The sequence below is a fragment of the Mustela erminea genome, chromosome 11 (assembly GCF_009829155.1).
Source record: "Mustela erminea isolate mMusErm1 chromosome 11, mMusErm1.Pri, whole genome shotgun sequence".
Taxonomy (NCBI): Eukaryota; Metazoa; Chordata; class Mammalia; order Carnivora; family Mustelidae; genus Mustela; species Mustela erminea.
This window is the reverse complement of record NC_045624.1, coordinates 24,137,497-24,154,119: the sequence shown is the minus strand read 5'-3', so window position 1 is coordinate 24,154,119 and position 16,623 is coordinate 24,137,497. Positions and strand designations below refer to the sequence as shown.

The window sequence follows — 16,623 nt, the reverse complement described above, 5'->3', positions numbered from 1 at the left end:
GTGCTTTGATATTCCATTTGTGTGTATCCTTGTAATACATTCTTCTTCTATGATACGTGAGAGAAGGAACTATCTCTTATCTCTGTAACCATAGCACTTAACTCAGTATCTCACACAGGCAGAAGCTCGATATGTCTACTGAATAGATGAAGCTAGTCAACCTAAAAACAGTGAAATCTGAAGGATATGCATCAAATTCTTTGATTTTTGATACCTGAGCAAGTTTCACCGAGGCAAAAAACTTTAATTTTCTTATTGTTACTGATCTATCCCTAGATATTTTTTAAAGGATTTTATTTATTTATTTGGCAGAGAGAGAGAGAGATCACAAGTAGGCAGAGAGACAGGCCAAGAAAATGGAAGGGAAACAGACTCCCTGCCTAGCAGAGAGCGCAATGCAGGGCTCGATCCTAGGACCCTGGGATCATGACCTGAGCCGAAGACAGAGGCTTTAACCCACTGAGCAACCCATACGCCCCTATCCATAGATATTTTTAAACTATTTTAGCTTCTATTCAACAGAAGTTTGTTAAATTGAAATCTTCAATCTTTAAAAGGCAAATAAATACCTCATTTCAAATACAACTAGTCCTATAAGTAATAAACACTTTAATTAATATGTGGTGTTAAGGCTTGCATCACTCAAGAAGCTAAAAAGGAATCTGGGTTAACTTGACCTAGCAAATAACCAGTTTGCCTGTATGTCTGGGGCACCACCTATCATCAATAATATTAGGTAAAAAAAGAAATCTAGCGGCCACCATCCAGTAGCACCCAAACCAACAGCAGTCACATCAGCATTAGTGTGAGTATGGGGTAATGTAATTGTTGACTCCCATCCTCATGGAAATAAATGCAAAAGACAGAAGGGAGAAGCCCATTAAAAAGCCAGAACTACAGACCAAGGTCGTGTGAACGTACAGAGAGTCTAGGACCTGTAACTTTTCTGCTTTTGCTATCTCCTATTTGCCTATACTGATAAGCTACCATCCAACTACTCATTCAACACATATTTTCAAAGCATTACTATGTCCCAAGCACTGTGCTAGGCACAGGGTCTACATAATTCTCCTAGTCTCTTAGATAAACCTCTCCAGCAGGAAGATAGACATTAAACAAATCAATGCACAAACATAAACATAATTACAAACTGTATTAGATGACAAGAAGGAAAGGAATATGAAACAGAACTACAAGGAAGACATACTTTAGGTTGTCTTTATTCAGAAGTGACAATTAAGCCAAGACCTGAGAACAAGTCAGTCAAGTGACAGACAGTAACAGCAGATCTGTGTTTTAGGAAGATAGTTCTGACAACAGCTTGGAAGACAGATTAGAGAGGAGGTCAGTTACAAGACTAATGCAATAGTGTAGGTACAAGATAAGAGTCCCAATTAAACTACTAAATATGGAGATGGCAAGAAAGAGCCAAATGTAAAAAAAACATTCAAAGGCAGGATGGACAGGCACTGATCACTGACTAGGTGAAGAATATGAGAAGGAAAAAAAAAAAAGTCAAGGCATTTCCTAGGATTCTTAATTAGTCTAGGCAACTGGTTGGGTATGAGTATAAATAACTGAGACCAGGGAACACATAAAGAAGGTACAAGTTCAAAGTAAAGATAATAAGTTTAGTTTACTGAGTTTTTGTTGCATTTAAGGTGCTGGAGAAACATCCATAGAGAGATGTCGGACTTGCAACTTTGAAAACAAATGGGATTATAATCAGAATAGCCAGGCTGGAAAACAGGTCTGGGGTCATCTTCACGGAAGTGATAACTGATGCAACGGAAGTGAAGGAATCACTGAGGCAGTGTAAAAAAAAAAAGAAAAAAAGACTAAGGAAACTTCGATTCCTATTTAAAGGCCTAGTAGCAAAGGCCAGTGGCAAGAGAAAAAGGATGAGAGTTCACAGGAGCGTCAGTTCAATAAATATTTATCAACATCCACCATGTTCTAGGTCCTATGACGGATGCCAGGGTCATAAGGAAAGATACAAGCCCTACCCTTAAGATGCTTATAGCCTAAAGTAGAGCCACAAATAGATCATTTCAATTTAGTTATTCATGGGGCACTACAGAAACATACAAGGGGGAAACCTAGCCAAACCAAGAAGTCAGGAAATACTAAAGGAAATAGTGTCTGATCTAAAGCTTCAAGATTAAGTAAAATCATGCAAAGAAAGTGGGTAAGGGCAAACCAGATGATATCAAGAGAACATTCTAAACTTTTGGAATGCTAAGCAGGATAATGGATATAGAAAAGAACTGGAAGAAGCTGAGAGGCTAAGGTGATTTAAACCAGAAAAAAAGTTATTCTTGGAAGAAAATAAGATGGGAAAAGTGGAAAAGGGTTTTTTTGGTAGAAACTTTATGGAAGGTTTTGGTGGAAATGTTACAGAAGACACTGAAGGAAGCTGCCAGGTTGTATGAGAATTTGGGAAGAGAGATGGGTAAAATAACTTGTATGAAGTTCACTAGGCTTTATGCGATTGTACCTTTTTATCTCCTTAGAAAATTTCTATAAAATAGTAAACAGATTCATTATTTTCCAAAGAATCTTGGGCCTGTCTGGTTCTTTTGGATGCAATACCATGCTGAGATTAGCCCAAGGTGACCCAGTTGCAAGTGACCAAAAAATCTGGGAAAAGTAAATTTGTAAGCATTATTGGCCATGAAGAGGTCAAGCATGATGAAAAGCAAGAAGTCATTAGACTCAGCATTTATGTTGCCATCGATGCCCTTCAAGTAAACTTTTTTTTAAAAGATTTTATTTATTTGACAGAGAGAGATCACAAGTAGGCAGAGAGGCAGGCAGAGAAAGAGGAGGAAGCAGGCTCCTCACTGATCAGAGAGCCCAATGTGGGCTCCATCCCAGGACCCTGAGATCACGACCTGAGCCAAAGGCAGAGGCTTTAGCCCACTGAGCCAACCAGGCACCCACCTTCAAGTAAACTTTTAACAGAAATGTAGGGGTGGAAAAAAATTGCCAATGGTTCATAAATGAAGGGTAGAGGCATGACACCAAATTGTTCATTCATTCAACAAGTATTTATTGAATGCCTACTTATGTAGCAGGAAACATCCTAGGCCCTGAGGAAATCAGTGGTGATCAAGACACAGATCTAAGAGCTTTACAGTCTAAAGGAAAAGGAAGACAAGGAACTGGCCAGTTACAGTGAAATTAGTGTTAACACAGAGCAGTAAGAAAGCACATGGAAGCTTGACAGTGAAAAGGAGGAGGAACAGATGGCAGTAATCAGACTGAATAGTATGGAGGAAAACTTTACTTTCTGGATGAAGGGAACCTGAGCATGTTTGTGAGTTGAAGGGAAGAAGTCTGTGGAAAGGAAGAAGATGGGGAGAAGGAAAGAGAGGAGGGTTGCTGGAAGAAGGTCTCGGGAAAAAAGATTGGTGAGGGTGTAAGTGTTAGGTGTGGAAAAGAACACTTCTTTCCGCAAAGAACCAAAGCAGGAAGAGAAGACAAAAAAATAATTTTGATGCGGAAGGGGAACATAAAGAAATGTCCTCTATCTTTTGCCATGATACAGGCTAAGGTAGTTCTTACTAAGGAAGCAAAAACACACTTGGGGCTTTAAGGATAGTGCAAAAGTTTTGAAGTAGGCAATGTGAGAAATAGATAAATGAAATAATTGATCAGTTCCAATTCCAAAGATTACACAAAGGACAGAAGGAGCAATCAAAAATTAGTTGCCTGCTTTTGGTTTGGATTGGGGAGTAGGACAGAAGGAAAATGTGAGCTGCACTTCAAAGAATTCAATAGGCATGAATTAAACAAAAGTGAACCTTTAAAGGAATTATCTAGAAAAATCACTAAATGTACACCCATATAGTGTGCAATTGATTATGGATTACTTACAGTGCATACAGTCAATACAGCACTCTCATGAGTTTTCATCTGTCACCATTACTGAGCAGCAATGGCAGAAGCTAAGAGGCTCACACAAAGGGGGAAAACAGAAGCCATCAGTAACAGAAACAAAGAGGAACTCACAGGTAGAGAAACTATATAGATCTGAAGAGGAGGTAAAGGTAAGAGAAGTTTAAAATGAAAGCTATATTGTGGACTAATGATAAACCAGAAGATAACTGATGTCATGTTCCTGCCTCCCCCCTTTCCTTCCTTCAACGTTCTCTTAGCACCTGCTTTATGCCAGGTACACCGTGAGGCACTGTGATACAGAAAGAAGACATAATTCTTGCTTATAAACTCAGAGTATATTCATGTACTCACAGCGAATGCTTACAACAAAAGAATAAAACCGAAAGCTGCTTTGAGTTTTGCTACTGAAACTATACATGCTTCTGTAAGACATTAGCCACAAAGCAAAATTATATGAAAAGTTCAACAAATTCTTCAACAATCAGGAAAAGGTACTATCAGAAATGGCAGCAGATTAAAGACCCATAAAATAATACGTTCTAACTTAATAAACTGCTGTGTATCTTGGCTTTATCACAGATGTTACATCTGACTTTTCATTAAACGGTTGGATTGATGCCAACAAAAAGGCAACGAACTGCAAACGGCAAAGCAAGATAACCACAAACTAAGTGTGAGAAAGTATTTCAGCAGCAAATTGATAACAATTTTAGTGATTACTACAACAGTAATAGTGCACATTTACTGAGCTCTTACTTGAGCCAGGCATATATCACTAAATTTGTATAAATTCCCACAAAAAACCTACTTATAAGGTAGTCTCTAATAAATCATTTTACATACCAGAAAACTAAAGCTTAGAAAGAGTAAATAACTAGTAAGTTAAGGAGCCAGACTTGAACTCAGGTTTGCATGCTTCTTAAAAATCCATGCTTTAATCACTGTATGATTCCATTTCCCCAAATGAATGGAGTAGTGTCAGGCACATGACGGACACTCAACAGTATTTGTCACTGAAGGAATGAATGAATAGATATAAAGCGGCTATTGCAAAGTAAACCCAAATAAGGAAAATACAAGTAGAAAAGCAGAAGCAATGCATTAAAGATTCAGTCAATCAGGGCGCCTGGGTGGCTCAGTGGGTTAAAGTCTCTGCCTGCAGCTCAGGTCATGATCCCAGGGTCCTGGGATCAAGCCCTGCATCGGGCTCTCTGCTCAGCGGGGAGCCTGCTTCCCCCTCTCTCTTGGCCTGCTTCTCTGCCTACTTGTGGTCTCTGTCAAATAAATAAATAAAATTAAAAAAAAAAAAAAAGATTCACTCAATCACCAGCTCAAACTCTACAGCATAATTGGAGGTGTCTGGTAAGCTGCCGCAATTGACAGAATGGCCTAATATGCCGTTACAGGAGATGTAATGGTTCTTTCTGAGTGAAAACTTCAGGCTATGAATCTGCAAAGCCAAAGATGGAAACACCACGAGTCAGTTCAGAAAATCAACTGCAGATGCTGACCAGAAAACTTTCCCATATTTTCCCAGTATGGAAAGGACTGGTGCTGTATGACAGAAGAGTAAACCCCCAGGCTACCTTCAATTTTATCATCTTTCTGGGTTTGGGGTGGGTATTTTTTTTCCCCCAGAGCAAAACAGATTCACACCATGAATCTGATACCTATAAACGCCAACTTTTTTTTCTTACTTGTAGTAAAATTAACATACAGTGTTCTATTAGTTTCAGGTGTATAATAGATTCAATTCTATATATTATGCAGGACTCATCATGGTTAAGTGCACTAACCCTTTATCCTAATTGTATCACCATTAAAATAGAAGAAAATCATGTGTACTGGAAAGATGATTACCATTTTAGGACTATCCAGATCCTTTCTCTAAAAGATTCCTACCCAGATGCCTTTTACTGAGTCCAGGGACATGTTTTATGTCACTGACATGCCACCAAGATCACCAATGACAGGAGCCACAGAGAGCGCATATCCCAAGAGCACCCAATCTGTGAAGAGCGACTTACAGCCAGCAACCTATAGAGGCCTGGCATCAAACATTTGCCCAACAAGAAATGTACCTAACACAACCAATCAGATCTTCTCTTACAGGAGTCTGAACACAAGCTATACAAAGGGAAAGCTAGCTGAAAGAAAAGGCAGGCAGCAGAAGTAATGAGGGAGTTACAACCACATTGACAAGATACAAAATGAGGTAATTAGTTTAAAAAATAAAAAGTAAAAGCAGAATCGTGTAAAGGACTAATAGCAGTAGAGAAGTAATACTTCTGCTCCTGAGAGGACCGCACCCAGTCACTAGAGTTGCACTGATTTTTTTTTCCAATTTCTATTAAAACCTAGTTGAAAGCTAGATGGTGAAGCCAGTTTGTATGTAACGTCTGGTCACTACAATCTCCCTTATTTCCCACATAAAGCTATCTAATAACCTTCCCATCACTAGCTACAGACCAAGTAAAACTCTGTCTTGCTTGCAACCAAAAAAAAAAAAAAGTGGTACAATGTTTTTATATATGAGTGCACATGCACTCACACACCTGCAGTTAGATGACAAGGCAAACTAGGTGGTGGGTAGTAATACAAGCATTATGGGTCTTATTTCCATCTTGTAGCATCTGGGATTTGAAGACACTGTTACTTAACTCTAGTTAGCTGTTTTAGGGAAAAAAGGGGGGTCCTCAAAGAAGCATCTTCAACCCTAAAATTTTATAATTCCTATCATTACAACTGTGCACTTAGAGATTAAGAAGAGATTCAGGGACATTACAGAAAACAAAACCATCTCCTCCTCTTGTGCAGGCAATAATCTGTTTGTGTCTGAATTTTGTGGCAAATAACTGATTTTGTTCTCTTGGATTACAAGAAAACAATACCTGACTACTCAAGATGGCCAAGCAAAGAAAGGACAAATTGGAAAACCAAGAAAATGTTTTGAAAAAAGTTTAACTTGAGAACATACTGAAAATTACTTATAAACTGTGTTCTTGCCTATCTTTATGATAGTCTCATTAGCCTATCTTAACACCTCGAAGCCTGTATATTCAAACAGAGGAGAATGAAGCTCAGAAAAGTCTCAACCCATCTATAAATGCCCAACACATTGAATTCCAAGAAATTCCAAAAATATTTAATGATCAAAAGGCTTGAAAATGACAAAGCCACTCTCCTAGAGAAGCTTGTACAAAACAACCCTAACAACTTATATGCCAAAAATTCAAGAAAACTACATAAAAATCCTTTCCCTAAAAGTATATTTTTTCCATATAATTCAGTCACATTTGCACACACAGTATTTTCCTAGTCTTCACTATTTTTTTCCTAGAAAAGTATTCCTTGCTTTTCCTTTCTCTCCAAAATAAAAGCTACCAGTCACAACTAACAGATATTTGGGGGTTCAGATCTACCAAAGCACCAATCTATGCACGAATCTCAGCTTCTTTAAAAAATACTTTTGCACAGCTTAGAAAGAAAAGCTGACTAAAAGCCACAGTTCCACTTCTCAGAGCTAATCCCACAGATAGAAGAGATTAAAAACCAATATTCAAAACCTGAGTTGTAATAACAGTTCCATGCACTTGTGGTTCATTTTGGTGTAATAACTTTTCCTCTCAATATAACATCATTACACACTCTCCTATTGAAAGTGTTATGAGATCATATAAAGCAGGGACACCTAGATAGATTATATAAAGCAGGACACATAGATAGGGTGCAAGTTATTATTGCTCAAGCATTCAGGGTTAGGGTTTGTTTGTTTGTTTGGTTGGTTTGGCTATTTTTTCAAGCATATCATTCTATTCCTTAAACATTATAGTGTTTGTGTGACAGGAATATGCTCCCGGCACATGACACAAGTATTTGAGTATCAAAATCACTACAAAGCCACACAACACAGGTGTTGGAACCCCAGCACTTGACCAGAAGGTTCATCCAAACTTGTGGACAAAGGTTCTCTGATGTTGCTAATTATACAAGTCCCTAAATGCTAAAATTTTTATTATCTTATTGTTAAAAAGGCAAAATCGAGAACAGGCAGGTGTGTGGGTAAACCCTCTCAGCAGATAATCTAACAGTACTTGGGCCTTAGTTGAAATTTTAAGTACTGTCACTAATGACTACCAGTGGCAAGACTTTCTCTTGAAAAAGTACCATTTCTTCTTATCTCTTCATGACACATTTACCAACGAAATTCCTGACCTGGCCCAAATTGTGCTTTCCTGAAGAATCCACTAGCTCCATAATTGAAGCTTTCTTTCAAATAGTACTGCACATATATCTTTGTTTTCTAGAAATATTTCAGCTGTGTTATTCAGTTAAAATTTGTTCCATGTCAATATTCTGCACATGATCAAAAATAAAATATTTGTGATAGGGCAGATACTAATGAGAATTTTAAGACAGAGGGGTTATTCTGGGGAGTAACATAAAAATAAAGCCTAACTTAAAATGAATGTGCTTACAACCACCCTCTATCTTTTTCAAGACAAATGAAAAATCTGAGTAAGAATGGTAAACTAGTAATATCTGATCAGAAAATTGACAGCAAATAGTAATACGATTAAGTGTCTTCATTGTCCCAATTAAATACAAAGCAGCAGTTAAAATCTGACATGCAGCAATAAAGTTCTCTCTTCTAAAGCACCCTTTTGATCTAAACTTAGAGTGGTAATTTAAAAAATTACACATTTTAAAATGCCGTGAAAATCACGTACAGTAACCATATCTAACATTTATTGTAACATGCCAAACACTATTCTAAATATTTTACATGTACTTTTCATTTTATCCTCAGAACTATTATCCCCATTTCATTGGTGAGATAACCAGGGCAGAGAATGTTTTAAGTAACTTGTACAAAGTCACACACGAAATAACATGTGGATCCATAAATTTCACCAACTAATCTAGCTCCAGATCATTACACTGAACTGCCAATAAGGTAATGTAGCAAACTTGCTTTGCAAATGGTACAATGTGCAAATAAATGTAACATGCACAGATTAAGAGCACATGCTTTGTACTCAGATCTAGTGTCAAGTCTCAATTCTGTAATTTACTAGCTATGTGAACCTAAGTAAATCACTGAACTCTAAGCTTCAACTTCCTATCCATAAAATGGAAATAATGAACTAACAGTTCTTACTGGTGGATTTTACTGGTGGATCTTCTTGGTAGATGAGGGGCATTCTGGATGGAAAGGATTAGTAGAGTACTTGGCATACAGTAAGCACTCCATGAATGTTCATGATCACTATCTAAAATACTCATTTTAGTACTAGTAGCATTTTCTAAAATAAGTCAAGTCAACATGGAGGTAATAAAAGTTTATGAAATGAAGACCCAAGGTCTCACAGTAAATGAAAGCACAATTTTAAGATGGAAAAAACTATCACTTACTTTAATATCATTATCAACTTTTTATTTAAAGTGCCTGGGTATACATGAAAATGTGCTAGGCACTAAACAAAATTACCAAGACACAGTCCCTGACTTCAAAAACATACAATCAAGCAAATTAACTCTGCTGAATGGACACAAACAGCAAAACCTCCAACTGCGGGCATTTTCCCAACCAGACACAACTATGGTCATCATCAAGTTCCCCTCTGCCTGTGGTGTGGTGGTAGAGAATACACGCAGAAGCAGCAATTCAAAAAGAAATAATAAACCCAACCAACAGAATTTAGAATGATGAAGATTCAGGAAGAAATAAGCTGACTTTCTACCCTCTTACCTTCTTAAAATTAACATTTTGGCTATCTTGGTACTAAGGATCTCTGTTAATCAACCAGAAGAGAAAAAAGGAAAGAGCCAGAAATTCAAGAGAACTCAGAGTAAAATGGTACAGAAACAAATTCTAAGAGAGAAAAGGAATGAGTTTCAAAGTTAGAAAAGCCGAAATAACTGCAGGTGAGTTTAAGTGAAACATGTTTTATTCAGGATTCTATCGTGTCTAATGCCTTAGAAACCAAACAAGTAATAGCCATTCTTAAGATTGCTGATCCTTATTCCTTTCCAATCCTGAGGTTTCTGTTAGCCTTTAAAGTCAGAAAAGAAAGAAAAAATAGCACAGGGTACAGAGGGATTTTGTCTAACAGAAGAGCCAACATCATACTGTACATCTTAGAGCTCGGCTTCTGATCAACCAAGAGATCCACAGCTAAATCATAATCCTGGTAACCTGATTCCATAAAAAATGTAGCTTCTAAAACTCCTAAGTAAGGATCTAGAGTATTTCCAGGAAATATTTCCTCGAAATCTAAAGTTTAATAAACATTTTTTTCCCAGTGGTCATGCTATTTGAAAAGATCTTTTGCAACTTCACAACAGGAAATGATATACACTCGTGCCTCTCTATCTCCATATCTTCTTGCCAAAACACCTACTGAGAAACCTCCATTCATATCCACAGTCTAAAACCATAGCAAAACCACATAATTCTCTGCTACTGAATCTATAGGCTCTTTAAAGCAAACTGAGTAGGACAGCCTATAGATCATAAAGCAATATTCCTTATTCCTTAAAAAAAAAAAAGGTACTTTTCAATAATACAAGCAATCTGTCAACCAAAAACTTAGCTCATATCTACATAAGTAACCAAAAATTAACGATGTGTAACATATATATTCTGCAAAAATACATGTATTCTTTAAGGTTTTCTTCCTGAAGTATAGAAGAAGGGGGGGGTGGGGAAGAGACATGAGCAAAACAACAACAAAAAACAATGATTATGCATTCGAGGTCTACCTGTTTGTTCTAATGAACACCTGCCAAGCGTCAGCCAAACCTCCTCCAGCTCTCACTTGTACTATCCAAACTTAGAAAGTTGAAAGGCAAGCCATACTTTTTATTGTTTCTCCTCTTCCACTGCACTTAGATGTGGAAGGTATCTCGGGAAACAGGAGGGGATGAATTCTGTAGGAAAACTCTTAACTGATCAAAGAACAGCAAAAGTAGATATAATTTGTAGCCAGAATGTTTTAATATAAAATAAGCAGGTTTTGATGGCTCTTTACCTCCTTAACTACTTGTCCCCACAACAAAAAGTGCTATTAAATATTTGCTCATATAGCCTGTATGCAGAAAAGCTTCTGGCACAAATTTGCTAAGACTGTTTTCCTTAAGAGCCTCAGTCCTGAGCCCTCTGAGAAGACAGAGCTCATGAGTCAAAATAAAACCAAAAAGTAAGGATGAAGACCAGAAAGAAATAGGAAGAACAAAGAATTTCTAATAACTTCTTACCTGTTCTACCTTTTTAAACTTGTCCTGATTTAGCCTCTAATGCCAATCTGCCATAAGCCACTAATTTGTCTACTGTAATAAAATATTCCTACTCTCTCTAGGCAATTCTAATTTAGACAGATGCCTCCTGACATAGTGCTATTTTTTCTTCTATGACCCAGATGAAACCTTTTGACAGTCCTTGGAATCCTGAATTCCTCCTTCTAAATTCCTACTCTGTGGCCCTAGAGTTATGACAGAGGAGACAAAATGTGAATGGTATTATGGAAATAGGTGAGCTGCAGTAAGGAATTCCAGCAATTGGGCTCCCCTCCACCCATATCAAGCTATTTTTCTTTCTTCCCTACAGTATTTAAAAAGTAAAATAGAGAGCAAGAGACTGATATGCAGATGAGAGGCTACAGCAAAGAGCCACTCTAGCTTTTTAGGAATACTTGTAATCTTTTCACTGGCTGTAGATACTTAAGTCTGGAAAATATCTTTGGAATATGTCGTGTGTAACAATGCATAAAAGATAACACCTTGCAAAAGTCAAACATACAGATTTAATAATGTGCAACTAATGAAGATGGTTTATAAATGAAATACCACCTACACATTTAGTTCCCTAAATATATTATGCTATTAATCATTAAAGTTAGATCTATAAGTACAAGTTTTCCATACGTGGAAAAGTCAATCTGTTTTTAAATTAAAGAGAAATTATCACTCTAATTCTTAAAAATAAAACTATCAGGGTATAATTCAAGTGTAGCTGCTCATAGTAACTGAATAAACTTAAATTTGATAAAACATTTAAGGTTCAACCAATGCACCTTTGTTGAAGCACATTTAGCTGAAATAACTTTGAGTCTGGTTTATTTCCATCACATATAGTACATTTTTCCAACAAGAGCATGTACATTCAATATAGAACATTTCCAGCAACAGTTACAGTCTTTCTAGTTTCCTTTCACAGTATATTTTAGTGCAAAGCACTGGGAAGGGTAAATGTTTTTTTTCTAGCTATAGAAGCATTTTATTATGACCTTGTGGATCTTCAACATTTTAAAATTTTATACAAAAAGTATATAGATGGACAGGGTCCCTCCTAAGTATAGGTGTGAACCTATATAAAAACATGGTATATTCTCTGCTGTACCTTTTAAAATTATAATCTGACAAAAATTACTAAAAAATAAAATATTTCCTAAAAATTACAAAATATTGATACACAAAAACCTGCCCAATATTTCATAAAGATAGATGTACTTGTTTTTCCTAAAATCTTGATTACAAAAATGGACAAGAATTCATTATTTTCTAAATTTTACAGTAGGAATCAAATATCATCTAAAGTAGTCATTTAAGATTTTACTTGGGAGAAAATTCAGGGTTTATACTCCCATCATCCTTTTTTAGCAATATTTAAAGAAATAAACTAATATCGTAAGAAGTGGTTGTGCATGGATTGTCTGCATCCATAAAATATCAGTAAGCTATTTACTACCTTCATATTAACATTAGTAAATGTGTGATCTTTAAAGAAAAAAAAAAGAAGAAACTGAAAAATTAAGTTGCATCTATTATTAAAGTGCTTTGTATAAAATGTAAAGAAAAAGGGGGAATGTTTAATTTTCAATAAAACCTCAGATGTTTACAAATAAAAAATGTATGATCCATGGATGAAAATGAACTGGAACTTTCCTGCATTATATATTTTAGAATGAAACGTTCAAACATTTAAGTGCTAGAGAACAAGTTAGAAATAAATGAACGTAGAATTATTACAAATATTTAGTAGGCTAAATATTTATAATTTGTTGATACTAATTTCTCTTTTGGTCCTAACATACACTCACTAGGAAATATATCTGTACAATCCAGATAAAATTTTGCCACATAAAGTGAAACAAAACTAAAATCACTAAGATATAGTCTTTTTGTCAATTAAAAATCACCAGTGGTGATATATATTCTTCAAGTTCTTGATCACTTTAATCAACAAATTGTTTGGAAAACAAACTTTGCAACGTTTTTGTAGAAACTGTAGACCAAATTCACAAGGTCAAGGGTGGTTAGCTGCTGGACTGTGATGACAATATGTAATGTCACAGCTACTTGGAAGTGCTGGGAGAGGCAGTGCCTTAGAAACAAGTGGTTAGATGGTTATTATTTTAGTCAGAAAACAGCAGTTACAGTTGAATATTTATGAATTTGTTTTTCCTTTTTTTCTCATAGTACCATTTGAAGACGTTTAGTGGTTCTAACACCAATTTAAAGTCTTTCCACAAAAATGAACTCCAAACCTTTTCGTACATCACTTGAAGTTATCTGAGGAGAAATGGGAATAAATGAACACTTTTGAGTTTACCAATAAAATCTTGTTTTTAAAATTATACAATAGTAAATGACTTCTAAAGGATGGTTTCATCTCAAGTTTCCACACAAATTAAAAAATGTGTGATACTCAAACCACAACATTTAACCTACTCAGCACTCAAACTAAGTATACTGCTTTAAAACCTGAATCCAAAACTAACTTAATACTAATTAAATATATTAAATGCCTTAATACAGGGAACAGGTACTGAAGGTAAACTTTTAAAAACATAGAGAGACTTGCAAAAATAAGTATAGGGAGTCTACTCCTTATTTTATATTGCATTTTAAAAATCTACATTTATTTCAAAACCTTCTAAAAAATTAAAATTTTTTTCTTTCTTCCCAATAGGGATTCTCCTTTTCTTACAACGCACAACCACAAAAAAACAAACCAAACCAAACCAAACCAAAACAAAACAAAACAAAAAAACCTCATTTAATAATATTAACTATGTTGAAATGATCACAAAAAGTCTATTTAAAACAAAAAAGGAAAAGTTAAGATTTGGAACCTATATAATCACTTTTTCCACAGATCAAAACTAAAAACAGTAACTACTTCCAAAAAGAAGGAAAAAAAAAATCCAAACTTTTGTCTATCAGGTTTCCCCCTCTGACTGGAAGCATTAGGTTAAATGTAAATAATAAATGCTAATTGTTCTAAATTCAATTTGGGGATTTTTTTTTTTTCTGAGTGCAGCACTTTATTTAGCCATCACAGATTAATTTTTACAATAATTACAGTGCCTCGAAAGACTTTTTTCCTATAATTATCGCCTTCACAAATTCATTTTAATATATTTAACTTTTCCTACAATGTATTAATTAGTAGTCTAGGTCACTAAATCAAATTAAACCTGTGCAAAGTTAGTTAAACAGAAGACTTCTATTGTAAACATAAGCCAATATAAATGTATATATTTTACAACATTGAGAGGAAAGAACTGACCCTGTGCCATCTACCTACCACTATATTGCATTGTCCTGTGGAAGATAAGTTCTGAAGTTAACTTTTGTTCCCAAGCCACTGGAATAAAGGTCACTGAAGAGGTAAATGCAATATGCACATTACTCTTGCAGTTCCCATTGCCATAAGATATATGGAAGCAAACATGTGTTAAAATGGAACCAGCTATAAATTATGGTCAAATGATTTTTTTAGTTCGATGGGGGAAAAAAGCAAAACTCTGTAACTGTTCCTCACCAGACAAGAGCCTTAGATCTTGTACTTCGGCCTTTGGTTTTGTTTCCTTCAGGTGAATTGGAAGCATTTGCCTTATGAGTTTTCTTATGATGTTCAAGATAAGTCTTTTTGGCAAATGCCTTTCCACATTTATTGCATCTGTGAAGAGAAAAGTTTTTTGTGACTTTTACTTCAATACCAACGTCAGCTACTTCATACTTTTTACTAGGAGAGTTAGAAGTGCCATCATGTTTTGAATCACTATGTTTTGCCTCATCCCTCGAAGGGCCTCTTTTTGCCACTTTATTTAGAACAAAATCAATGGGCTTCTTTATAGCTCTGATCTCTAAACTGGCGGTTATTTTCCCAAGGTAGCGGGATGACTTTTTATGAACCACAGTTATATGTCGTATCACATCACGCTTCCGACGAGTTTCATAAGTGCAAAGAGGACACTTGTAGAATTTAACATAAATGTTATTCCCATCTGTGTGCAACTCAATGTGTTTAGTCAAGTTCTGTTTGGAAGTAAACTGACGTTTACAAAGTTTACAGTAAAGTTGCTTAAAGTCAAAGCCAGCGGAAAGTTTTGGTTTCCTGGTTTTTTGCTGGCCACCTGCAGCAGACGGACTAGTTGATTTAGGGCTTTCAGAGTCTTGTTTAACTTTATTTTTCTGTGCTGCCGGTGTGTTCTTTTTTTCATTTGAATGATTTGTTCCCTTTAATTCATTCTGTGGAGAATGGGCGATGGAAGGGGGTGAAGATTCTACAGAATCTGCTGGTTCAACTTTAACTTTTATTTCTGAACTGCTGGCAGTATTATTAGGGCCTTTCTCTCTTTTAGAGTTTGTTCCAGAAAGAGTTATCTTGTGAACAATTTGCATATGTCTTTTAAGCATTATTTGTGAACTATATTTCCTCTTGCAAAGGAGGCATTTGCATGCAGTTAAATTGTATTCAGCCTTTGAAGACGACTTTTGTTTTCGAGTCTTAAAAGATTTTTTAGGAGAAACAGAATCCAGGAACAAAGGTTGCCCAGGCTTTGTTGCTATATCAGGAGTAATTGAATCCCTCCTTAGTCCTCTATGAACTTCATCAAAATGCCTCCTTACATTCGCTTTTGTAGCAAATGATTTACAACATACTGGACAGCTCCTACTTATTGGAACTAGAACATTCTTACTGCGTCCTTTAGAGGACTGATTTGGATTCTTTCGTGTTTCAATGTACTTTTTTAGTTCTTCCATCTTTTTCTTGTGTACTTTTCGAATGTGACGACGAACACCTCGTCTGGAATTGAATTCTTTCCTACAAAGACAGCATATCAACTGGTGACCAAAATCAGAATTGTCAGAAGTTTCCAAGTCAGCCTGTGATTCCTGAGGTTGCTCATCAGATGTAGGTGCAACTTCATCTGCAACAATCTCAACAGGCGGGGGCTCTACAGTTTCCACCTCCGTATCTGCAACTGGTACTGTTTTAGACTGTTCAGTGCTGGTTTCCTGTATTTGAACTTCAGTTTGTTCAGGAGTACTGCTTGACTCTGTGACTTCAGTAGGATTATCAGTCCTTGAAATATACTGAAACACTGCATTTTGATTAGTTTCTATGGGTTCTAGCTTAATAATATATTCTCGCTTGTCCACACTTGGATATATGGCTTCTAGGAGATCGTTTATGGCTTGGCTTTGTTTATCATTTACATCAGGAAGGTCTGTTAAGGAAAAAACAACATTTTAATCTGAAATCATCTGCCTGCTCTAGCTATCTAATATTTAAAAATGTGTTATGAATCTCTATCTTAAAATTTATTACTAGCTTATTTTTAGAAAAGCATTATCTACTTTTACATATTTTAAAACTAGAATTAAACTAAAATTAATTTAAAATCTCATCAACGTACACAAATGTTA

General features: G+C 35.8%; 1 protein-coding gene across 7 annotated transcripts in view; it reads right to left on the bottom strand.

Moving 5' to 3' along the window:
* The window catches only part of ZNF800 (zinc finger protein 800), a 46,151-nt gene that overhangs the window by 12,282 nt on the left and 17,246 nt on the right, over window positions 1–16,623 (bottom strand). For 5 of the 7 annotated variants that reach the window (XR_004276735.1, XM_032304309.1, XM_032304311.1 and 2 more), the window contains one exon: window positions 14,732–16,424. Coding sequence is in view for 5 of the 7 variants with exons in the window: in XM_032304309.1 (XP_032160200.1) it covers window positions 14,732–16,424 (1,693 nt within the window). In the remaining 2 variants the exon portion in view is untranslated. Of the gene's footprint in view, window positions 1–11,993; window positions 13,477–14,494; window positions 16,425–16,623 lie in introns of those variants that run through there. The other 2 variants (XR_004276736.1, XM_032304313.1) reach the window with 2 other exon arrangements.